At 45.2% G+C, this 25588-nt stretch overlaps 1 protein-coding gene across 2 annotated transcripts in view; it reads right to left on the reverse strand.

Annotated features, from left to right (window-relative positions):
* Positions 1-25588, reverse strand: part of LOC129811475 (filamin-A-interacting protein 1-like) — a 36308-nt gene that overhangs the window by 5409 nt on the left and 5311 nt on the right. The window contains exons 2-4 of one of the 2 annotated variants that reach the window (XM_055862813.1): positions 11036-11336; positions 10483-10656; positions 9929-10107 (exon numbers count right to left, since the gene is read on the reverse strand). In XM_055862813.1, the coding sequence (XP_055718788.1) occupies positions 9929-10107; positions 10483-10656; positions 11036-11329 (647 nt within the window). In that variant the 5' untranslated portion in view covers positions 11330-11336. Of the gene's footprint in view, positions 1-706; positions 1510-9928; positions 10108-10482; positions 10657-11035; positions 11337-25588 lie in introns of those variants that run through there. The other variant, XM_055862814.1, reaches the window with a different exon arrangement.

Here is a 25588-nt window from a genome sequence, read left to right on the forward strand (position 1 = left end):
GATTCTATTTATTTACAAGACATGACTACTGATATTTGCTGCTGCTGCATACTCTTTGGGATGTATTCAATCATATTTATCAAAATGGATGAATATAAGTGATTCTCTCATATTCCCAATTAATAAACCTGGTAGATGTTAGTCTAATTTCCTCTGTATCTGTTTATTTTACTGCATAAAGGATGATCAGGCTAAGGAAGGATTAATGAAAAAACACATGATACTGTGTCACAGGGAACAATGATGGGTCAGATCAGACACTGAACCCTCCACTAATTCTTTCTGGCTCAGATAGCCATGGCTCGCACACTTAATTTGGCAAAGAACTGCAGCACACTGAACAATCTAGTACACGAGGAAAAACTGCCAAAAACTCCCTTGCTGTTTTCCATCCTTGCTGCTGAAATCAAGACAGAGAAAACAAAATGTGAGTGAAAGTTTGATTAAACCCCCACTGAGCGGTCTCTTTTTCTCTCTGCTTCTTTTTATGCTGTGCATGTCCATGTGAGGAATCTCAACACACTGAATGCAAAGTTGTCTTGGGAACTTCCTCTCCATCTTTTGCCTGAAGTGCACATTTGATATATACAGTAAATCTCACACTGAGCTAGGATATCAACCAATAAACATATTTCTGACTGCAGTACATTTTATACCAGCAGAAACATTTGCACTCTAAACAACTTAGAGACCAACCAAAACTTACCCACTATTCTAGAAGAACTACAGGAGAGTCCATGTCTACATGTTTGCCATAGTACAGGATCCACTCCAAGTTCAGAGTTGGCATTTCTCCACAAGAACTCTACCATCACATTCCAAGCATGTCATCAGGACAATGAAAGGTGAATACATGCTGTGTGTGTAGCACCGGACTTTTAGCTGGCGACATCAACTCACCCATAGGCAGTTAGGCAGAGATCTGTGGGGCTCTGGTTTAGACTGTGAGGAAGTAGGAGGGACCCTGGTCAGATGAGGACGTTCTTTACACTCCTTAATTTGTTTCCCCCCTTTTCTGTGTTCACTAACAGACAATGTGTTTCAAAAGAAATGGCTCATACACACAGGCTACTACAAAAGCCTGTGTACACAAGTGATTCAGACACTTCTTACATTACTTAAAGCGGTCTCCATAGACACAGCGCTGTTTTGGCTAAGCCAAATTCTGTTGATGGAAAACAATGCAAAGTAGCCCTGTGATTAATCTCCTAATAGCCCTGCCTACAGACAGGAAGCTTTAAGCTCAGTAGGAGAGAGGACAGTGAGTCTGTCTGCTGTTGTGTCACCTTGAGAGAAGTGGATCTGCGTTCTGCTCCGTGTAAAGCTGACGTATAATGGGGAAAACAGATAGGGATGAGCCAGTTCCGCTCCCTGGAGGTGAGGAGACAGACTCTAAGAACACTCGGACAGACGGGAACCCCGACAATGGTTTTATGAGGTGCTGACTCTGAGCGATATAGTGACCGCGTGGATCAATACAGAGACCGTAGGCCTAGCACTCTACAACTTACAGGCAAACAAAGACACTTCTGTCTTCAACAACAAGAATGAATGGTAATGCAATGAAACTGTAATTAACTATCCCTTAGAGCTCATCATACTACTTTCAAATCAAATGTTATTTGTCACATGGTCCAAATAAAACAGGTGTAGATCTTACAGTGAAATGACCTCTATACAGAGGATGCGTTGAATTCTAGATTCTAATAGAGCATATATTTTGTTTATGTTGAAGGGTTATGAGCATCGGTATCGTTCAAATCCCACTGCCAAGTCAGATCACCATGTCAGCCTACTGTACAGAGTATCATCCAGCTTCTACAGCAGGGGTGGCAAACTCATTTTGCCCCACGGGCCGCATTGGGTCTTCACCGAGGTCTGGAGGAACACACTTAAAATTGGTTATATTTCCCATCGTAAAAATGTTCTAAAAATAGTCCTCTATCCATTGCTTTGTATCGATTGCTCCCTGACTGTCTAGCTTTGGTTTCGATGACTGTTAGCGAGCTGGACAGAGACTTTAGAGCCATTATCATTTCTACACAGTTTGGTTTTAGTCATTTCAATGTCGATATGAGATATTTTTTTCACTGAAAAATAAATAAATAATAATAGAAAAATTATATTTTTTAAAATTACTCAAACCACCCCCTAGCCGAAATGAATGGGCTTGCCATCCGGATCTGGTCTGTGGGCCGTATGTTTGACACTCCTGCTCTACAGTGTGCCACTTGATCTTCATACATACTTACCCATGTCCATAAGTCATTGACACCTAAGCAATCGGCACTCTAAAATTAACCTCACACAAAGGTCACAGGCATGATGTCACTGTCAATTGGGCCTACAGCGGCAAGGTCACACTGGGGAGAAGTCACTCACACCTGACCTTCAGACCTAAAGTAGAGCTCCCTATCTCCCTGGAGAAACAGTCATTCAGGAGGTAGTAACTGTGATCCAACGGCTACCCTGTCAAACCCATCAGAGGTGTAGCAATGTCCTCAGGAGCAGTGGCGGTTCTAGACCATTTCAACTGGGTGGGGCCAAGCTGGGGCCAGTTGTACTATTAGAGGGGCCAGTTACATTAGATGTGATTGTTGTCATATCGTTTTCTTCACTGAATTGCAGGCATTAGCAGACAAAAGACCGTGTTCATAATCATCATTGTTGCCACTGTCTAATAATGGATGTAAAAAAAGAAAGATAGCAAAAATTAGTTCTGTAAAAATTATTTCATACTCCACATTTAGGGGGGCCACAAGGGGGTCCACAAAATTGTTGTCACGGGGGCACTGCCCCCCCCCCCCCCCCCCCCCCCCCCCCCGGAACCGCTAGTCCTCAGGAGCCCCTCATGTGATCTAAGGCCAAGTCAAAGTCTCCAACAAGCAGCAGCATTGACCTTTAAACAACCAGACTATACTGTAATGAAGTTAGTCCACCAGCATGACGAGTTATGAACCACACAGACTGCTGGCATGTTAGGATTCACGTAACATAGGTGGAACCTTATCGGCTCTGTTTGATCATGGATTCAGGATGGTCAAATGATTGTAAGTTTCATAATGACGTGGTCTATAAACATGAGATCCTGAACTCGCTTGAGCGCATGTCCAGGTGCAATCAACAGTGGGTCCCTGAGAAAACACATGTTCATGATGAAACAGCATTTCACTCATCCTGTGTTTCCCTGAGGAATGTAGTTGGAGGCGCAGCAGCTTGTATGTGTCAGATGGTTGTGGATTGAAGCTGAGACACCGTGCCAATGCCTGTCAAAACACAGCCCTGGACTGTAATCGCTGCTCTTGAGGGGAAAAAGCATTAAGTGCTCAGCTACAGCATAATCGATAAACTACATCTCATTGATGTTGTGTTAACAGAAGTGCACCAGAAGCTAAGCTACTTTAAAGCACCCAAAGTCTGGATCACAGGTTTGATCACAATGACAGCTAGCGGCATTAAACGCCTCTCTTATGAATACAACTTATGTCAACCGCAGCAACGCTTCTATTCCCTAATTTACAACATACTGTATGTGAAAACGAAGGGGTTAGCAACCCCTTCACTCCAAATTCCTTCAGTAGTTTGGTGTAAGACCTGTATGTGTTTTCGCTTTTCTTCTTGCACACTCACATACGTCAGTGAGCTATTTAAATGAATAGGTGTGAGATGGATGGACATGTAGACAGATTGCTCCCACCTTGCGCTGACAGAGAGAATCATCAAAACAGTGGCAACTTTCTACCAGGCACGGGTGTGTGTGTGTGTGTGTGTGTGTGTGTGTGTGTGTGTGTGTGTGTGTGTGTGTGTGTGTGTGTGTGTGTGTGTGTGTGTGTGTGTGTGCGCGTGCGTGGCCCTTCCCTGACTCCAGGCCAGGGGAATGTGGGCACAGCCAGTGCTGATGGAGCAGGAGATCTTAAAACCTGTTGGGGATGGGGGCGCTGTTTAGACTATTTATGCTAATTGGGTAATTTTTGAAACGGCTTCCCACAAAATCCTTGATCGTACAATATGCATATTATTATTATTATTGGATAGAAAACAGTCTATAGTTTCTATAGGAGTTGAAATTTTGTCTCTAAGTGGAACAGAGCCCATTCTACAGCAATTTCCCTGACATGGATTCAGATTTCAGAAATGTTGGCCACTGTTCTGAAGTCAGTTAAAACGGCACTGATATTGCTATGACTATACGGACACTTCTTACGTCTTCCCCTGGATGCCTTTACGTGATGACGATTCCAATGGGGTCGATTGCGCGTTCACAGGCCCCACAAATGAAAAAACCCTGAAGCTAGTCATTCTTTTGGAGCTGCGTCATGCGCCTAGAGGACACCGGCCCGCTCCTGTTCCAAGCATTAGTGAAGGGGGTAATATTACTCGGGTCATGTTTCTACTCGTTATGGGAGTTAAAAACATCATAAGGTAGTTAATTTAAAGCGTTTTATAGCAATTTATATCCGTTTAGTGCGATTTTGGGACATTTATTTTTGCAACGATGTGAATAGTTGGGCACGCTTTTCAGTTCATCCCGAACGCAGTAGGCATTTCCACATGGCAAGAGGACAGCTTTCCACCAAAAGACGATTGCTCTCAAGAAAGGATCCTTTGCCCAAGATACTGATGGAAGAACAGCTCAAGGTAGGACATTTTTATTATGATAAATCGTGTTTCTGTCGAAACATTTTAGTGGCTTAGGACGCCATGTTTTATGACGTAGCTTCGCTAGGCGCAAACTGTATTGAAAAGTAAGGATAAATTAAAAAATGTTATTCCGCAATTGTATTAAGAATTAAATTGTCTATCAATCCCTGTCCACCCTATATTTTTTAGTCACGTTTATGAGTATTTATGTATAAGAGTAGATCACTGTCTAAGTGGCGCAAGGACTTTTTCTGACCAGCTTGTCTACATTTCACATTGTCTAACCATGATTTTGGTGGCTAAATATAAACATTTGCGATCAAACTCTATATGGAATGTGTAATATGATGTTACAGGAGTGTCATCGGAAGAATTCTGAGAAGGTTAGTGAAAAAATTAATATCTTTTGGCGATGTTGACTTTTATCGCTCACTTTGGCTAGACTCAATGCTGGGCTGCTATGTGCTATGTGCTACGCTAATATAACGATTTATTGTCTTTTTTATTTATTGCCGCGATTTATTGCCGCTAGCGCCACGCTGATCCTAGACAGGTTAAACACAGGGCTGTAGGCACTAAGAGGAGGTTGTGGAGGGCAGTCGACTGAACACTGGCCAACCAGGACAATGAAACAACCTGGCAGAGGTCGTCACTGGCACCGCTAACACCTACATTAAGATCAACTGGACTTAAAGTAGATCTACCTACTGAAACCTGTAAACTCCAACAATTTATAGTTCATAACCACCTTCTTCCATGTTTGTCGAATGAAAGTCATTGCTGTCTCGTACTGTACATAGCTAGCACCTGGTGAAGCCTAGTCTAACTCAGTCCCACGGACTGTATCAGTTTCTCTGGGGTTGGTTAATGTGGATGGCTTTCATCAGACAGTCTGAAGGTTCATTAAAGGGAGATTCTGCAGTTGCTATCTCTCTCCAACAAAGCATGAAACCTGCTTCCTGGGGTTAGGCATGTTCAGGGTCTACCTCAGTCAGGTGTCAATCAAACACATCCTGGGCAAAGGTTCAAGTTTGTTCTACTGTTTGGAACCAATGTACAGTACTTCATCTCCCTCTGTCCTCTTTCTCCCAGGCCTCTCCCACTGTCTCTGACGGCGGCTCTTCTGACAGTGATGTAGCCTTCATGGTCTGTCTCCTGAGTTGTCCAGGAGAAGGGGCTGTGGAGATTTGAGAGTACATTGAGCCTGTCTGGGAGATGCTGTTTGAAGTTTTATAGCTTATGAAACACAGCTGGGGCTCCACTCTGGCCTCTGGCCTGCAGATGACTGGGTGTCGGGAACATACACGCACACACTCGTGCACGCATGCAGGTTGACTGTACAAACATTACACAGAAACGCTCGCTCACACACACACACACACACCACACACACACATGACACACACACACACAACACGCACACACACACCTTAGTTCTAACACATCATCTATCAGCCAGAGTAAATGGTCCGTGTTCAGAGGCGGCTGGTACTGCACGCATTAACCCTCAGCACAACTGAACATTTAAAATTGTGCAATGGCCCTTTATGCTGCTGCTGGATCCAAGGGAAATGCATGGACTTTATGGGCATACAGGTTCTCCATGCCCCCATTGCCCACAGGGAGAAGAGCAAACACATATGTCTCTGCACTGGGAAGCAACAATAGTGCTTGCTGCAAAAGCCTCATCCAATGGATCTAGCCAGTGGAGTCTGCTAAAGTTATCTGGCCCTCTGACTTTACAAGTCCTGGCCATATGATAGGTATCATATAAACCGTGGTGATTAGTGTCAGAGTCAGAGGGTTGGGCCATGGTTCCGCTTGGCTTCGAGGGCAGGGTGAGGTCACACCAGCACACACTGGTCAGATGACCTCATTCATCCCTCTGTGTGAGTAGTTTAATCCAACCTGGACTCAGGGGTAGATGTAATATAGTAAAAGTAAATCTGAGAAATTCCAATTATCAAATCGAAGTGTATTGGTCACATGCGCCGAATACAACAGGTGTAAACTTTACAGTGAAATGTTTACTTACGATCCCATTCCCAACAATGCACAGTTAAAAAGTAAGACAAATATTTGCTAAATACCAAAAAAGGAAATAGTAACACAATAAAATCTGTAATGAGGCTATATACAAGGAGTACCAGTACTGAGTTAATGTGCAGGGGTACGAGGTAGTTGAGGTAAATTAGGTAATACTGTATGTACATGTGGGTAGGGGTAAAAGTGACTAGGCAACCAGGATATATAATAAACAAAGTAGCAGCAACAGCTTGTATAGAACAGGAAGGCCTGCACACTCTTGAAATTGCCAATTCACTGTTTTATTGACAACATTTTGTATGACAGTGTGTGTGTGTAGCGTCAATATGCATGTGTGTGTTGGAGTGTCAGTGTAGTGAGTGCGTGGGTAGAGTCTAGTGGGTCTGCATAGAGCCAGCGCCAGGGAGTCAGTGTAAATCAATTAAGATAAAGAAATAAATAAGAAAGCGGTTCAATGTAAATTGCCGTGCGGTAGCAGAGAGAACAGTCTACGACTTGGGTGGATGGAGTCTTTGACAATTTTTAGAGCCTTCCTCTGACATCGCTTGGTATAGAGGTTAGAATGATATGTTACCTTTCGTATGGTATGTATACATTTGTGGATGTCCATCATCCATTTCATACAATGTCACGAATTACAATTTATATGATAATAATATGTTACGAATTTGCAAAACATACTGTATGATATGTTATGAATTTGAATTTGTTGTAGCTAATGTTAGCTAGGTGGCTAACGCTAACATTAGCTAGATGGCTAACGTTAGCTAGGCTAGGGGTTGAGGTTAAGAATTAGGTTAAAGAGTTAAAGGTTAGGCTTAGCTAACATGCTAAGTAGTTGCAAAGTAGAAAATAGTTGGTACTCAAATTATTACGTTGTCCGTGATGAGATTCGAACATGCAACATTTGGGTTGGTAGAAGTTCGCATTTTACGTCTACTCATCCACCCCAACCAAACACCCTACTTTCATTTTTGCCTTAACTTCTACTTCATCACAATCCCGGATCCGGGAGCACCTTCATCAGTAAAAAAGCTGACTAGCATAGCCTAGCATAGCGTTACAAGTATATACTAGCATCTAAATATCATTAAATCACAAGTCCAAGACACCAGATGAAAGATACACATCTTGTGAATCCAGCCATCATTTCTGATTTTTAAAATGTTTTACAGGGAAGACACAATATGTAAATCTATTAGCTACCCACGATAGCAAAAGACACAACTTTTTTTCCCCACCATTTTTTTCCTGCATAGGTAGCTATCACAATTTCGACCAAATAAAGATATAAATAGCCACTAACCAAGAAACAACTTCATCAGATGACAGTCTGATAACATATTTATTGTATAGCATATGTTTTGTTAGAAAAATGTGCATATTTCAGGTATAAATCATAGTTTACCATTGCAGCCACCATCACAACTCTCACCAACGCAACTAGAATAACTACAGAGACCAACGTGAATTACCTAAATACTCATCATAAAACATTTATGAAAAATACACAGCGTATAGCAAATGAAAGACAAAGATCTTGTGAATCCAGCCAATATTTCAGATTTTTAAGTGTTTTACAGCGAAAACACAATATAGCATTATATTAGCTTACTACAATAGCCAACCACACAACAGCATTGATTCAAGCCAACAATAGCGATAACGAATAAACCAGCAAAAGATATTAATTTTTTCACTAACCTTCTCAAACTTCTTCAGATGACAGTCCTATAACATCATATTACACAATACATATAGAGTTTGTTCAAAAATGTGCATATTAGCGGCACAAATCGTGGTTATACAATGAGAATAGTAGCCAAGCTGCCAACAATATGTCGGGAGAAATCTTGGGAGAGGCACCTAATCTAATCAGTAACTAAATTTAAACTTGACTAAAAAATACAGGTTGGACATGAAAGATACATTAGTTCTTAATGCAATCGCTGTGTTAGATTTTTAAAATTAACGTTACTACGACATACAGCGTGCGTTAAAGCGAGACCGCACTGAAATTAATGGCGGAATATGAGTTTTACATTTTTCAACAGAACAACGAATTAACATCATAAATAGTTCTTACTTTTTGATGAGCTCCCATCAGAATCTTGGGCAAGTTGTCCTTTTTCCAAAAGAATCGTTGCTCGGTTGTAGATTGTCGCCTTCAACTTTGGAATTAGCAGTAAACATTAGCCATGTGGGCCAGACGTGCCCAACTCACTAGAACGCAGCACAAATAAATACCCGAAAATCGCAATATACTGATATAAACTGATATAACTCGGTTTAAAATAACAACATTATGATGTCTTTAACACCTATATCGAATAAAATCAGAGCCGGATATATCTAAGGGCTATAACGGGAGCTTTCTAGAACGCCATCCTGAGGTCTGTCTTGCGTCATGGCGAAGGAAAGAAAGAGAGGATCCCACGTTGCCAGCCCATTTATAAGGCCTCAGATCTGCCTAGCAACTCCATTTCAATTCTCACTATTTGCTGACATCCAGGGGAAGGCGTATGCAGTGCATCTCAACCATTAGAAGACATGCAAATTAATAAACCGACCTCAGAACAGCCTGCAGATTTCAGATTTCTCACTTCCTCATAGGAAAATTGCTCCAACTCGAGTTCTGTTTTACTCACAGATATAATTCAAACGGTTTTAGAAACTAGAGAGTGTTTTCTATCCAATAGTAATAATAATATGCATATTGTACGAGCAAGAATTGAGTACGAGGCAGTTTAATTTGGGAACGAAATTATTACAAAGTGCAAACAGCACCCCCTATTGAGAAAAGGTTTTAAGTAACCTTCTGTCTTATGTAAACATACCAAACGTAACATATCATACTAATTTGAGTGTTCCAGATGTATGTTTACTATCTTACGTCTAGTCTGAGACAAAGCTGATTTCTCTCTCTCTTTCTCATGTCTGATCCCTTTGAGAGGTTCTCTGTGTCCTTACACACTCCTCTCACACACACAGTCATGCTAGGACTACTGAAGCCTAGGTCCCAATGGTCATGATGACCTGATCTGAACCTCCACCAGATGATGTCATGGGAGAAAGAGAACTGGGAAATATTGCCTCATCACCAACTTCATTATACTCCAATGCTGAGTAAACCTTTTCTTACTTTCATTCTCTCAGCTTTGGGTCAGAACGAAATTAACTAGAGCCTCTTCCTCCCCCTCATCCTCTGACCGCTCTCTCTTCCTCCCCCTCATCATCTTACCTCTCTCTCTCAAGCTCCAATAGGTTAGTGAATTCGTCACTCTTGTTCATGTAGTCAGCATGTTTGCGCTTCTCGCTGTCCAGCTCGTGCACGGTGTGGCGGTGACACTTCTCAGTCAATAGAAGCTGTTCCAGCATGCGCCGATACGTGTCCTTGTGTTTATCCTGCAGACGGTCCAGCTGAGGAACACACAACACAGAAGAATCATTAGACTATAACTGACTATTCAGTCAACTAGTGTACTTCTGTCTTGTTGATCTATGCATCCTTATTGTATAACAAAACTGGTAGATTTCATGACAAAAATGTGTACAGCTAAAGATCTTCAACATTTGACATCGAGATTTGTCTGTATGAATTACATGGTACTGCAATTGTTGAAGGTGCTACTGTAGCGCATAACCGTTTCAATTAACCTTTTATACCTGTTGTAAACTGTGTACATGACGAATAACATTTTATTTTAAAAAAAGAGAAAAAAAAGAATACTACAATCAATTAATATTATTGGTTTGTAAGGTAATAAGTATCTGTCAGTACTGTTGGTGACTAACCTCAGCCATTGGCCTCTGGTAGACATTGTCAATGTGTGTTTGTGTGTTGGTGAGAAGGCTGTCTCTCTGTAGGGCCTGGAGGGCTGTGGTAGGAGCTGCAGAACCATAGTGGGACTTCAGAGCCTCCGGACGTGTCCTCTCAGTCTTCAGCACACAGATAACATCCTCCCTCGCCTGGGGGTTACACACACAAAAAACACACTCTCTTAGTGCTTTGGAAAAAACCTTGCAAGTTATTGTTTATAAGAATCTCCTTTAGGGCACCAAGGGACTACTCTTACAAGGAAAGGTAAGAGTGAGTTTTCTGTGATGTTTTGTAATGTGTGTAAGTACCAATATCTGCCACTAGAGAGAGGTATAGACAAAAATATATCTAATTTTGGACAAAAATATTGTGAGGGTTTACAAAAAAGCATGGCAATCGGTTCCACCTTGTGGATAATGACAGTAAACAACATCCCAGCAGACAAGATTAATGGTTCACTCCACAGTTAACTTTTAAGCTATGTACAATATCATCATACGGTAGTTTATCAATATGAATCAGACTCACCTGAACCTCACCTTCCATGACCCCTAGCAGCATCAGAAGGTCCTTTTCAGTAAGGTTCATGATTCCCAGTCTTTTTTCACTAGAACCTAAGCTGTTCTCGGTTGACTTCTCTATGTCAGAGACCACCACCACCTCCTCCACCAACTCGTCAATGTTTGGTTGAACTTTGACCTTCAGACTCTTTATGGGTGTATGTAGATTTACATCCTCTTCCTGGTTGATGTCTTGTGTTGCCTGGGGAACCCCGAGTACCCCATTGGCTGGGCTCTCCACCCCACTGCTCTTGGACCTCATCCTCTACCTGGCCAGAGAAAAATAACAGAGGGAATCATATTTTAATATGAAGTGAGGGAAATTGTCAACTAAATCAATATACTTAATGTCAACAGAATCTGTACAAACATCAATTGAAAGCATGTGAAAAGTGAGAGAGTGAGAGAGAGTGAGAGAGAGAGAGACAGAGAGAGATATATAAAGAGAGAGAATACAAATAAACATCCTGGACACTACTCAGACTGTAGACACATCACTTACAGTCGGTTTTATGGCCTTGGCCTTGGAAACCCAACTTCATACCCATCCTCCCTCATCCACATCCTGTGCCTTTTCTGACCGTCTTATATTCAATGACAGGAGACACACAGGTTAAATTAGAACTACTTGAGGAAGTGTCTAATATTATAAGGTGTGAGGTCAACTATAAGAGCGCTCCAAGGCAGCATGTCCTGCATCTGTCCTTTCTCTATTCCATCCGAGCTTAGACAAATACTCAACATACAAAACCACTCGACATTGTGTGCATGTGGTGGTGGAGTGTGTGTGGTGTGTGTGTGTGTTCCTGACAAGTATTTATGACATGTCCTGTTCTTTTACAGAGTATCTCATGCTGGGTGGTGACACGTTGAATGGGAGGACGCTGGAACATTTGCAGCACCCCTGGGTGTTTGGCTTGTTTGTCATGCTAATCTGTAAACAATCTGGGATCCAACTCAAAAAGAAATACAGGGCTTAAACTATGATGGTCTGTATGCACCATATTATACAGTAAGACCAGGTTAGAGGAATCTTTAGAGTTACATTGCATTCATGTTCTGTTGAGTCATCTGTGTCCGTTGGGGTCAAGTGCACTGCACACAGTGTAGGTCAGGGGTACTCAACTACTATATGAGGTCCGGTCACACAAATTCCCTGCGGTCAAAGGTCCGGATGGATATTGTCTTTAGTGGATAGTATGGATGGATAGTAACAAACCCCTACCTCGGGACCCATGCCAACCCAAACTGTTCACACCCATCCTGTTGGCGAAAATAATATTTTCCAGTTTTTAAGCTAATTTCCTACAATTCAACACATTTTGTCATGTCTTATTGTGTGCATCTGAAAAAGTTGCAGATGCGCAAATGTCATACCCCCAAGACATGCTAACCTCACCATTACAATAACAGAGGAGGTTAGCATTTTATATCATACCCCCAAGACATGCTAACCTCACCATTACAATAACAGGGGAGGTTAGCATTTTATATCATACCCTCAAGACATGCTAACCTCACCATTACAATAACAGGGGAGGTTAGCATTTTTGGGGGGTATGATATTTATGCTTCTGCACTACTGCCCATGCACTACTACATTTCAAAATTGTACTTTGTGTATTATACTATTACAACTCTCAACCAAATTGCATTGAAATCTAAGTTCTTAAAATTCTTCTTCTTTTTATTATATATAAAATATATATACACTGAGTATACAAAACATTAAAAACACCTGCTCTTTCCATGACATACACTGACCAGGTGAAAGCTATGATCCCTTATTGATGTCACTTCAATCAGTGTAGATGAAGGGGAGGAGACAGGTTAAAGAAGGATTTTTAACTCTGTTTGGTGTAGTCAGTGTATATACATTTATTTATTTTGGTCGGGACCCACGGTCCGTATTGACCCCACTCTGGGTCCAGGTCCGAACCTCGGTCCACCTGCTGAGTATGGCTAATGTAGGTCATCAATGCATTTGTGTGTGTGCATGCACTATATGTGTTAAACTTCATAGAGCTTTGAGCTTAGAGCCTTTCTTCTACTGTCACGTTCCGGACCTGTTTTCTGTTGTGTTGTATGTGTGTGATGGTCAGGGCGTGAGTTTTGGGTGGGCAGTCTATGTTTTCCGTTTCTATGTTGGTTTTGGGTTGCCTGGTATGGCTCTTAATTAGAGGCAGGTGTTTTGCATTTTCCTCTAATTGAGAGTCATATTAAGGTAGGTTGTTCTCACTGTTTGTTTGTGGGTGATTGTCGCTGTGTCTGTGTTTTTGCACCACACGGTACTGTCTCGTCTCGTTCGTTCGGTCGTTCCTGTTCATGTGTTCTTCGTTTCATGTAAGTTCGTAGTTTAGGTCTGTCTAGTTCGTTTTGTTATTTTGTAAATTAGTCAAGTGTATTTCGTGTCTGTTATTCGTCTTGCAATAAAGTCATTATGTATTCACAACCCGCTGCGCCTTGGTCTACTAATTCACCGAAAGACAGCCGTTACAGAATCACCCACCAAACCCAGATCAAGCAGCGGGTTAACGGACAGCAACGACAGCAGCAGTGGGAAAAGGAGGATTGGACATGGGAAGAGATCCTGGACGGTAAAGGACCCTGGGCAGAGCCAGAGGAGTGTCGCCGTTCCAAGGCGGAGCTGGAGGCATCTAAAGCGGAGAGGCGACGTTATGAGGAGGCAGCACGGAAGCAAGGCTGGAAGCCCGCAAGTACTACCCAAAAATTTCTTGGGGGCGTGGGGGTAGTGAGGTAGTGGGCCGAGGGCAGGTAGGAGACCTGCGCCAACTTCCCAGGCTAACCGTGGAGAGCGGGAGTACGGGCAGACACCATGTTACGCAGTAGAGCGCACGGTGTCTCCTGTACGGGTGCATAGCCCAGTGCGGGTTATTCCACCTCCCCGCACTGGTAGGGCTAGATTGGGCATTGAGCCAAATGTCATGAAGCCGGCCCTACATATCTGGCCACCAGTACGTCTCCTTGGGCCGGCTTACATGGCACCAGCCTTACGCATGGTGTCCCCGGTTCGCCAACACAGCCCAGTGCGGGTTATTCCACCTCCCCGCACTGGACGGGCTACGGGGAGCATGCAACCAGGTAAGGTTGGGCAGGCTCAGTGCTCAAGGGATCCAGTACGCCTACACGGTCCGGTATTTCCGGCGCTACCTCCTCGCCCCAGCCCAGTACCACCAGTGCCTACACCACGCACCAGGCTTCCAGTGCATTTTAAGAGCCCTGTTCCTCCTCCACGCACTCTCCCTATGGTGCGTGTCTCCAGCCCAGTGCCTCCAGTTCCGGCACCACGCACTAAGCCATCTGTGCGTCTCCAGAGCCCTGTACGCACTGTTCCTTCTCCCCGCACTCGCCCTGAGGTGCGTGCCCTCAGCCCGGTACCTCCAGTTCCGGTACCACGCACCAGGCCTATAGTGCGCTTCGAGAGGTCAGTGTGCCCTGTCCCTGCTCCCCGCACTAGCCTTGAAGTGCGTGCCGTCATCCCGGTACCTCCAGTTCCGGCACCACGCACCAGGCCTACTGTGCGCCTCAGCAGGGCAGAGTCGGCCGTCTGCCCAACGCCTTCTGCACTGCCTGTCTGCCCAGCTCCGTCTGAGCCATCTGTCTGCCCAGCGCCGTCTGAGCCATCTGTCTGCCCAGCGCCGTCTGAGCCATCTGTCTGCCCAGCGCCGTCTGAGCCATCTGTCTGCCCAGCGCCGTCTGAGCCATCCGTCTGCCCAGCGCCTTCTGAGCCATCCGTCTGCCCAGCGCCTTCTGAGCCATCCGTCTGCCCAGCGCCTTCTGAGCCATCCGTCTGCCCAGCGCCTTCTGAGCCATCCGTCTGCCACGAGCCATTAGAGCCGCCCGTCTGTCCCGAGCCATTAGAGCCGTCCGTCAGTCAGGAGCCGCTAGAGCCGTCCGTCAGTCAGGAGCTGCCAGAGCCGCCAGACAGTCAGGAGCTGCCAGAGCCGCCAGCCAGTCATGAGCTGCCCTCCAGTCATGAGCTGCCCTCCAGTCATGAGCTGCCCTCCAGTCATGAGCTACCCTACAGTCATGAGCTGCCCTTCTGTCATGAGCTGCCCAACAGTCATGAGCTGCCCTACAGTCATGAGCTGCCCTACAGTCATGAGCTGCCCTACAGTCATGAGCTGCCCTACAGTCATGAGCTGCCCTAAAGTCATGAGCTGCCCTACAGTCATGAGCTGCCCTACAGTCATGAGCTGCCCTACAGTCATGAGCTGCCCTACAGTCATGAGCTGCCCTACAGTCATGAGCTGCCACTCAGTCATGAGCTGCCACTCAGTCATGAGCTGCCACTCAGTCATGAGCTGCCACTCAGTCATGAGCTGCCACTCAGTCCGGAGCTGCCACCCAGTCCGGAGTTGCCATTAGTACAGAGTTGTCCCTCTGTCCTAAGCTGTCCCTCTGTCCTAAGCTGTCCCTCTGTCCGGAGCTACCTCTCTGTCCTGAGCTACCTCTCTGTCCTGAGCTGTCTCCTCTATGTAGGAGGGGCCTTAGTAAAGGTTCCTGGACCATGGTTGGGGGCGAGGGTCGCCACTCAAAGGACGCTAAGGAGGGGGACAAAGACAGTGGTGGAGTGGTGTCCTCGTCCCCCGCCGGAGCCGCCACCGCGGACAGATGCCCACCCAGACCCTCCCCTTGAGTTTTAGGGGTGCGCCCGGAGTTCGCACCTTGAGGGGGGGGTTCTGTCACGTTCCTGACCTGTTTTCCGTTGTGTTGTATGTGTGTGATGGTCAGGGCGTGAGTTTTGGGTGGGCAGTCTATGTTTTCCGTTTCTATGTTGGTTTTGGGTTGCCTGGTATGGCTCTTAATTAGAGGCAGGTGTTTTGCGTTTTCCTCTAATTGAGAGTCATATTAAGGTAGGTTGTTCTCACTGTTTGTTTGTGGGTGATTGTCGCTGTGTCTGTGTTTTTGCACCACACGGTACTGTCTCGTCTCGTTCGTTCGGTCGTTCCTGTTCATGTGTTCTTCGTTTCATGTAAGTTCGTAGTTTAGGTCTGTCTAGTTCGTTTTGTTATTTTGTAAATTAGTCAAGTGTATTTCGTGTCTGTTATTCGTCTTGCAATAAAGTCATTATGTATTCACAACCCGCTGCGCCTTGGTCTACTAACTCACCGAAAGACAGCCGTTACACCTACTCCCTGAAAGAGTTGTGATTAATGGAACAACTACAGTCCCTTGAAGGAGTTGTGATTAATGGAACAACTAGTCCCCTGAAGGAGTTGTGATTAATGAAACAACTACAGGTCCCTGAAGGAGTTGTGATTAATGAAACAACTACAGGCCCCTGAAGGAGTTGTGATTAATGAAACAACTACAGTCCCCTGAAGGAGTTGTGATTAATGGAACAACTACAGTCCCCTGAAGGAGTTGTGATTAATGAAACAACTACAGTCCCTTGAAGGAGTTGTGATTAATGGAACAACTACAGTCCCCTGAAGGAGTTGTGATTAATGAAACAACTACAGTCCCCTGAAGGAGTTGTGATTAATGGAACAACTACAGTCCCCTGAAGGAGTTGTGATTAATGGAACAACTACAGGCCCCTGAAGGAGTTGTGATTAATGGAACAACTACAGGTCCCTGAAGGAGTTGTGATTGATGGAACAACTACAGTCCCTTGAAGGAGTTGTGATTGATGGAACAACTACAGTCCCTTGAAGGAGTTGTGATTAATGGAACAACTACAGTCCCCTTACTGTGAGCAAGTGTTCTCTCTGTGATCCTGTTCTGGTACAGTATGACATCAGTACTTTTATCATTACTGACAGATAAGGAACAATTCCCTTGCAGGTGATGTCACACGACCCCTGACTCATCCTCAGAGCCGTCTTGAGCTGAGTGAGCTCACAGAACTATGTCACACATTCTCTCTCCCCTACACGACTCCACCGCTCTCTCTGCTCTGAGATCAGTTCGAGGCTCAATTAGGTGTGTGACCCACCTCCTTGGGACCGTTGAAACAACGCAATCCGTAGCCAGAACAGCACAACACTGGGACTGTGAACATCAATAAAGAACCGTAACTCATTCTAACCTCGATGAAAACAAGATGTTCACTAGGAGAGCTATGAGACTGGGAGCAAAGCAGGCCTGACTGTACTGTATGTATGTGTGATACAGGGTTCTGACAGCGGTTCACTGGAGGTTTCAGCTCACTCCTCAGGGATTTGTTTATCTTCCTCTTTAGTAGCGGTCTGACTCTGCAGAGCTCTTACTGATCAGAATGACTTAATGGCGTCTGAAACGAATCTACCCTAATCTCAAATGTTTCCTGGAAAAAGGTCCAGGTGCAAGAAAGGGTTGAAAGAAAAGATCTTCCAAAATAAGAGAGAAGAAAAGCCATCTCAAGTGCTGAATTGGGCTACTCAGACTGCTTTCCATGCCCCGTAGTACATTACAGTATAATTACATCACATTGAGTTAAACTGGAGTGATTTTCTCTAGCACAGTAGACTACCCAGTACCCACTGCTATGCCGCTCCTCAGCCCTGCCAGGACAGGTGCAGCCAAGGATAAAGGGTACCAAGGTTACACTCTATGCCTTGATGATGTGTAACATCCTGACCAGAGTTCGTATGTGTTTTGCTTGTTTAGTGTTGGTCAGGACGTGAGCTGGGTGGGAATTCTATGTTGTGTGTCTAGTTTGTCTGTTTCTATGTTGGGTTAAATGTGTTGCCTGATATGGTTCTCAATTAGAGGCAAGTGTTTGACGTTTCCTCTGATTGAGAACCATATTAAGGTAGGCTGTTCTCACTGTTTGTTTGTGGGTGATTGTTCCTGTGTCAGTGTTGGTGCTACACGGGACTGTGACGGTTAGTGTGTTTTGTCAGTTTGTATAGTGTCTTGTTTTGTTTTATTAAATTCATTATGTCTAATTACCACGCTGCACATTGGTCCTCTGATCCTTCTCGCCTCTCCTCGTCCGAGGAGGAGGAAGAGCTAGACTGCCGTTACATGATGTAACATCTACAGTACTGTACTGTACTTGACTCCAGCAAAAGATTAGATTCCAATGGCACGTTGTGTTAGCTAATCCAAGTTTATCATTTTAAAAGGCTAATTGATCATTAAAAAACCCTTTTGCAATTATGTTAGCACAGCTGAAAACGGTTGTGCTGATTAAAGAAGCAATAAAACTGTCCTTCTTTAGACTCGTTGAGTATCTGGAGCATCCGCATTTTTGGGTTCGATTACAGGCTCAAAATGGCTAGAAATAAAGACTTTCTTCTGAAACTCGTCAGTCTATTCTTGTTCCGAGAAATGAAGGCTATTCCATGCAAGAAATTTCCAAGAAACCTAAGATCTCGTACAAAGGTGTGTACTACTCCCTTCACAGAACAGCGCAAACTGGCTCTAACCAGAATAGAAAGAGGAGTGGGAGGCCCCGGTGCACAACTGAGCAAGAGGACAAGTACATTAGAGTGTCTAGTTTGAGAAACAGACACCTAACAAGTCCTCAACTGGCAGCTTCATTAAATAGTACACGCAAAAGACCAGTCCCAACGCCAACAGTGAAGAGGCGACTCCGGGATGCTGGCCTTCTAAGCAGAGTTTCAAAGAAAAGGCCATATCTCAGACTGGCCAATAAAAATAAAAGATTAAGATGAGCTAAAGAACACAGACACTGGAGAGAGGAACTCTGACTAGAAGGCCAGCATCCCGGAGTCGCCTCTTCACTGTTGACGTTGAGACTGGTGTTAGGTAAATAGTAAAATAAAGTACAGATACCCCAGAAAAACGACTTAAGTAGTACTTTATAGTATTTTTACTTAAGCACTTTACACCACTGTTCACCACAGTGTTTGGATCGATAGGCTTTACTGAGTATTACTGTAACCACTGAGATAAGAATAACACAGTGACCAATCCACTGGCTCTCAACTGATCACACATTTATGTGGTCTTCGTCTGGTTTAAAAGGTGAGTTAAGAGAGGTTGTAAGAGGTCAGAGAGGAATCAGACACAATCGATGGAGACCATATTTTGAAAGCACCTACGTACTTCAAAACTCTGGATATTGTTTTGAACTCATGGTCAGGACATGAACCTAAGTACATTCAAAGTAAAACTTGCATTTATTATTCAAGTACATGCACACTTCCAATATGTAACTATGCAACAGCTCTGTAGAGTCAGTATCACTTCTCCCTAGTCAATTTGGGCTTCATCCTCCATTTAACTTTGGATAAATACTTTAGCTCCAACTTCTGGCTCCTTTGGCTTCCACCTATGATTCCAAACTCCAAGAACACATTTATTTTTCCTCTAGCACAGTTTAATTAAACCGGTTCTTATTCCCACAGTTCTGTATGTATAGTGTAATGCTATCAGCTGGAACATGCATTACTTTGATTCAAGGGTAATGAGCTGATTGGGAGTTAAGCAGGGAAAGCTCAACATTCACATGGAACTGAGGTTAGATAGATAGCCGACTGGACACTGTTCAAATAGACCATTTCAGGATAATGATCTATTACTCCAATTTCACCAAGGCGCAATGATAACAAAACCTTCTCAATACCCTTAACTCCTTCCAATTGTTGTGTTTTATATTTACATTTCAATCAGATTCCTACAGCATGACTCTCCGTTTCAGCTAAATGGTTTGCAACTGTTGTGAGTGAAGTGAATTCTAAGAGGGCAAATGGGGATTCCAAAGCCACGTTGCCTCTGAGCCTCACATACCATTCCTGCATGTTGCATTCCCTTCTTCCCTAATGTGGAGGGAGCTGGCTAATGGACAATGAGCCCTCACTGGGTACCCCTGACCAGCATGCCCACAAATCCATGGAATCCAAGTCATCTGTAGTATGTTACTGTCTGACTGCCTGCATCAAACGCCCAAGTTCCCTCTGATGAGAAGGCCAGGGCCTAATGATCTGTGGGGCCTGTGAAGGCATGGGACTAAAGTAAGGTTGGGTCCCATGTCTACCCCCACATAGCCAGGCTAGACCCTGGCGGTCATGGCCAGCTGTCACTCAGGGTATTTATAGGGTCTCCGACCCCAACACACGTTCTCCTGGTCCATGCTGGAGAAAAGGAGCCCTATCACTTTAGCTGTGATCAGCAAGTTAACAGATGCCTTTCACTGAAAGGGAGTCCAACTGCTTTAGGTTGGGGCACAACATACTGCTCAAATGATCATTGAAAAGCAACAATGTTTGGCTACAGCTACACCACCTACATACAATCCAAATTCAACCACAAGGTGTGTGGACATACCGTGAAAATAAACAAACTTTGTTGGAGGGCCTGATTTAGCCAGTGGATGTGAAGTCTTTCCCAGACCTGTCTAGAGTTGTTGTTGTTTGTGTGAGACCTCTACCTCTTCTCCCAGTGCTCCTCCAGAGGTCCCTCCCAGACTGCATGGCTACATGGTCCTGATTTGGCCTGTGATGTCAGCCTTAGTTGATAGATAGCTCCTGCTCCCTGAGACACGAGTGACAGCAGTTGTCGGGATTTCAGGGGCCCTCCGAACTCTTTGGAAAAACGTATAGTTTGATTGGGGGAGTTTGATATACTCACTGGGCAAAAACTAGTTGAATCAACGTGTTGTTTCCACGTCATTTCAATGTGATGACGTTGAATCAATGTGGACAACTCATTGGATTTGCAAAAAGTCATCAGCGTAAGGCAATTTCGTATTTTTTTCAACCAACTTTTCACCTAAATCCAATGTCATAGTAATATTTTTGGTTGATTTCACATTGAATTGACCTTAGTTGACAACTCAACCAAATGTAAATCAAAAATAGACGTTGAACTGTCGTCCATGCCCAGTGGGTAGCCACGCTATGAACCCAACGTGACTAAATATGGGCTGGGAACTGTGCCTCAGCATGAAGGAGTTTAGCAACGCACCACGCCTGCAGACCTGATCAAATACTGTGGGGTCCAAAGGCAATTCCATCTTAACAAGGAAAACATGACTCTACCAGAAAATATCAGAATTTCAATAAACAGATGTTTTAATCAACCTTGACTCAAAACTGTTACAGAGATTGTCGTGATTCAAATGTTAGTATTACTGTTTTTACAAGTCCCTCTTTTCCATGTACTGCTACAGACTGGTATGTCTCAGCTTTCTGCAGACACATTCCTCTGCAGACAAACAGTGACCTTTCAGGGTCAAATATTACATAACAGACGTGTTTCAGAGGCAAATTTAGTTAAACTGAAGAGTGATGACGTCTTTTGTCGGTTGAGACAGCTGAACACACTTACAGTATACATATTTCTTGTTGATTGGTATTATATCACTAAATTACACATGGAATTTGTGTTTACAATATATTCTTATTTCACTTGGAATTTCATAATACTTTGTTTCACTTAGAATTTATAAATACTAGATGACATGGTCCCAGTTCTGTTGGTTACTGTATATGTATATTGGCCATGGTGCAGTTTGTCTAGTGATCTGGCCTACTTCTATTTATACTCTGCATCAATATTTCTTACACCTGACATGTCATCCTGCTGGGGCAGAATATTACTTTCCCTACAAGGTTTCTACTCGTTGTATCCTCTTCATCACCACATTACATACACAGTCTTCTGATTGCAGATGAGGTTCAATGAGTTTCTACCATTAGCAAAAACAAGTATTTTTAACACCAGGAGGACGGAGTCCCAGCAGTGTCATGTATGACAGAAGGAAGACACATACAGTTGAAGTCGGAAGTTTACATACACTTAGGTTGGAGTCATTAAAACTAGTTTTTCAACCGCTACACACATTTATTGTTAACAAACTATAGTTTTGGCAAGTCGGTTAGGACATCTAATTTATGCATGACACAAATAATTTTTCCAAAAAATGTTTACAGACAGATTATTTCACTTACAACTCACTGTATCACAATCCCAGTGGGTCAGAAGTGTACATACACTAAGTGGACTGTGACTTTAAACAGCTTGGAAAATTCCAGAAAATGATGTCATGGCTTTAGAAGCTTCTGATAGGCTAATTGACATAATTTGAGTCAATTGGAGATGTACCTGTGGATGTATTTCAAGGCCTACCTTCAAACTCAGTGCCTCTTTGCTTAACATCATGGGAAAATCAAAAGAAATCAGACAAAACCTCAGAAAAAAAATTGTAGACCTCCACAAGTCTGGTTCATCCTTGGGAGCAATTTCCAAATGCCTGAAGGTACCACATTGATCTGCACAAACAATAGTACGCAAGTATAAACACCATGGGACCACGCAGCTGTCATACCGCTCAGGAAGGAGACGCGTTCTGTCTCCTAGAGATGAACGTACTTTGGTGTAAAAAGTGCAAATCAATCCCAGAACAACAACAAATGACCTTGTGAAGATTCTGGTGGAAACAGGTACAAAAGTATTGATATCCACAGTAAAACGAGTCCTATATCGACATAACCTGAAAGGCCGCTCAGCAAGGAAGAAGCCACTGCTCCAAAACCGCCATAAAAAGTCAGACTATGGTTTGCAACTGCACATGGGGACAAAGATTGTACTTTTTGGAGAAATGTCCTCTGGTCTGATGAAACAAAAATAGAACTGTTTGGTCATAATGACCATCGTTATGTTTGGAGTAAAAAGGTGGAGGCTTGCAAGCTGAAGAACACCATCTAAGCCGCGAAGCACGGGGGTGGCAGCATCATTTTGTGGGGGTGCTTGGCTGCAGGAGGGACTGGTGCACTTCACAAAATAGATGGCATCATGAGGGAGGACAATTATGTGGATATATTGAAGCAACATCTCAAGGCATCAGTCAGGAACGTAAAGCTTGGTCGCAAATGTCACGTTCCTGACCTATTTATGTTAGTTTGTTATGTGTGTTAGTTGGTCAGGACGTGAGGTTGGGTGGGCATTCTATGTTTTCTGTTTCTGTGTTGGTTTTGGGTTGCCTGGTATGGCTCTTAATTAGAGGCAGGTGTTTGGCGTTCCTCTAATTAAGAGTCATATTTAGGTAGGCGTTGTCACAGTGTTCGTTGTGGGTGATTGTTTTCCGTGTCTGTGTAATTGTTTGCACCATACGGGACTGTTACGGTTTGTGTAGTCTAATTGTCCTATTCATGCGTTCTACTTGTTTTATGTAAGTTCGTCGTTTAGGTCTGTCTACACCGTTTGTTGTTTTGTTAGTTTAATCAAGTTCGTGTTTTCGTTTAAATAAATATGTGTTCAAACATTGCTGCGCCTTGGTTTCCTCAATACTCCTCCTTTTCGGTCGAAGAGGAGGAGGACCGCCGTTACAGAATCACCCACCAATCCAGAGCCAAGCAGCGGAGTAAACGGAGTAAGGGACAGGAAAAGAAGGAGGAATGGACTTGGGACGATATATTGGACGGGAAAGGTTGCTACACATGGGAGGAGATCCTGGCTGGTAGGGATCGCCTCCCATGGGAACAGCTGGAGGCACTGAGGAGAGCAGAGGCTACCGGAGAGAGGAACCGGAGTTATGAGGGAAAGCGTCTGGCACGGAAGCCCAAAAAGCCCGTGAGTAACACCCAAAAATTTCTTGGGGGGGGGGGGGGGGGCTAAGAGGTAGTGGGCCAAGGGCAGGTAGGAGACCTGCGCCCACTTCCCAGGCTTACCGTGGAGAGCGGGAGTACGGGCAGGCGCCGTGTTACGCAGTAGAGCGCACGGTGTCTCCTGTACGAGTGCATGGCCCAGTGCGGGTTATTCCACCTCCCCGCACTGGTAGGGCTAGATTGGGTATTGAGCCAGGTGTCATGAGGCCGGCTCAAAGCGTCTGGTCTCCAGTGCGTCTCCTCGGGACGGCATACATGGCACCTGCCTTACGCATGGTTTCCCCGGTTCGCCTACATAGGCCGGTGCGGGTTATTCCACCTCCCCGCACTGGTCGGGCGACCGGGAGTATTCAACCAGGTAAGGTTGGGCAGGCTCAATGCTCAAGAGTGCCAGTACGCCTCCACGGTCCGGTATTTCCGGCGCCACCTCCCCGCCCCAGCCTAGTACCTACAGTGCCTACATTACGCACTAGGCTACCAGTGCGTCTCCTGAGCCCTGTTCCTCCTCCACGCACTCTCCCTGTAGTGCGTGTATCCAGTTCGGTGCCTCCAGTTCCGGCACCACGCACTAAGCCTCCTGTGCGTCTCCAGAGCCCTGTACACACTGTATCTTCTCCCCCTACTAATCCTGATGTGCTTGTCCTCAGCCCGGTGTCACCAGTGCCGGTACCACGCACCAGGTATAGAGTGGGCTTTGAGAGTACAGTGTGCCCTGTCCCTGCTCCCCGCACTAGTATGAAGGTGCGTGTCCTTAGCCCGGTGCCTCCAGTTCCGGCACCACGCACTAGGTCTACAGTGCGCCTTATCCGGCCAGAGCCATCCGTCTCACCAGCGCCATCTGAGCCATCCGTCTCACCAGCGCCATCTGAGCCATCCGTCTCCCCAGCGCCGTCTGAGCCATCCGTCTCCCCAGCGCCGTCTGAGCCATCCGTCTGCCATGAGCCTGCAAAGCCGCCCGTCTGCCATGAGCCTACAGAGCCGTCCGCCAGACAGGAGCCGCTAGAGCCGCCCGCCAGACAGTTGCCGCTAGAGCCGCCCGCCAGACAGGATCTGCCAGAGCCGCCAACCAGACAGGATCTGCCAGAGCCGCCAACCAGACAGGATCTGCCAGAGCCGCCAACCAGACAGGATCTGCCAGAGCCGCCAACCAGACAGGATCTGCCAGAGCCGCCAGCGAGCCATGAGCAGCCAGAGCCGTCAGAGAGCCATGAGCGTCGAGAGCCGTCAGCCAGCCATGAGCGTCGAGAGCCGTCAGCCAGCCATGAGCGTCGAGAGCCGTCAGCCAGCCATGAGCGTCGAGAGCCGTCAGCCTGCCATGAGCGTCGAGAGCCGTCAGCCTGCCATGAGCGTCGAGAGCCGTCAGCCAGCCATGAGCGTCGAGAGCCGTCAGCCAGCCATGAGCGTCGAGAGCCGTCAGCCAGCCATGAGCGTCGAGAGCCGTCAGCCAGCCATGAGCGTCGAGAGCCGTCAGCCTGCCATGAGCGTCGAGAGCCGTCAGCCTGCCATGAGCGTCCAGATTCGTCAGTCAGCCATGAGCTGCCCTTCAGCCAGAAAGGGCTATATACCCAGAACTGCCCCTCAGTCCAGAGCTGTCTCTCTGTCCGGAGCTGCCTTTCAGTCCGGAGTTGCCCCTCTATTATGATCTCCCTCTCTATCTTGATCTACCTCTTTATTCTTATCTATCCCTCTGTCTTGATTTATCCCTCTGTCCCGGTGCTGTCCCTGTCATGGATGTTACAAAGAGGATTTTGTGGGATATGGGTGGGCATTTTTAGGGGTAGATGGAGGTTGGGATTGACTATGGTGGGGTGGGGACCTCGCCCGGAGCCTGAGCCACCACCGTGGTCAGATGCCCACCCAGACCCTCCCCTAGACTTTGTGCTGGTGCGCCCGGAGTTCGCACCTTATGGGGGGGGTTATGTCACGTTCCTGACCTATTTATGTTAGTTTGTTATGTGTGTTAGTTGGTCAGGACGTGAGGTTGGGTGGGCATTCTA

This window comes from Salvelinus fontinalis, chromosome 15, assembly GCF_029448725.1.
Source record: "Salvelinus fontinalis isolate EN_2023a chromosome 15, ASM2944872v1, whole genome shotgun sequence".
Taxonomy (NCBI): Eukaryota; Metazoa; Chordata; class Actinopteri; order Salmoniformes; family Salmonidae; genus Salvelinus; species Salvelinus fontinalis.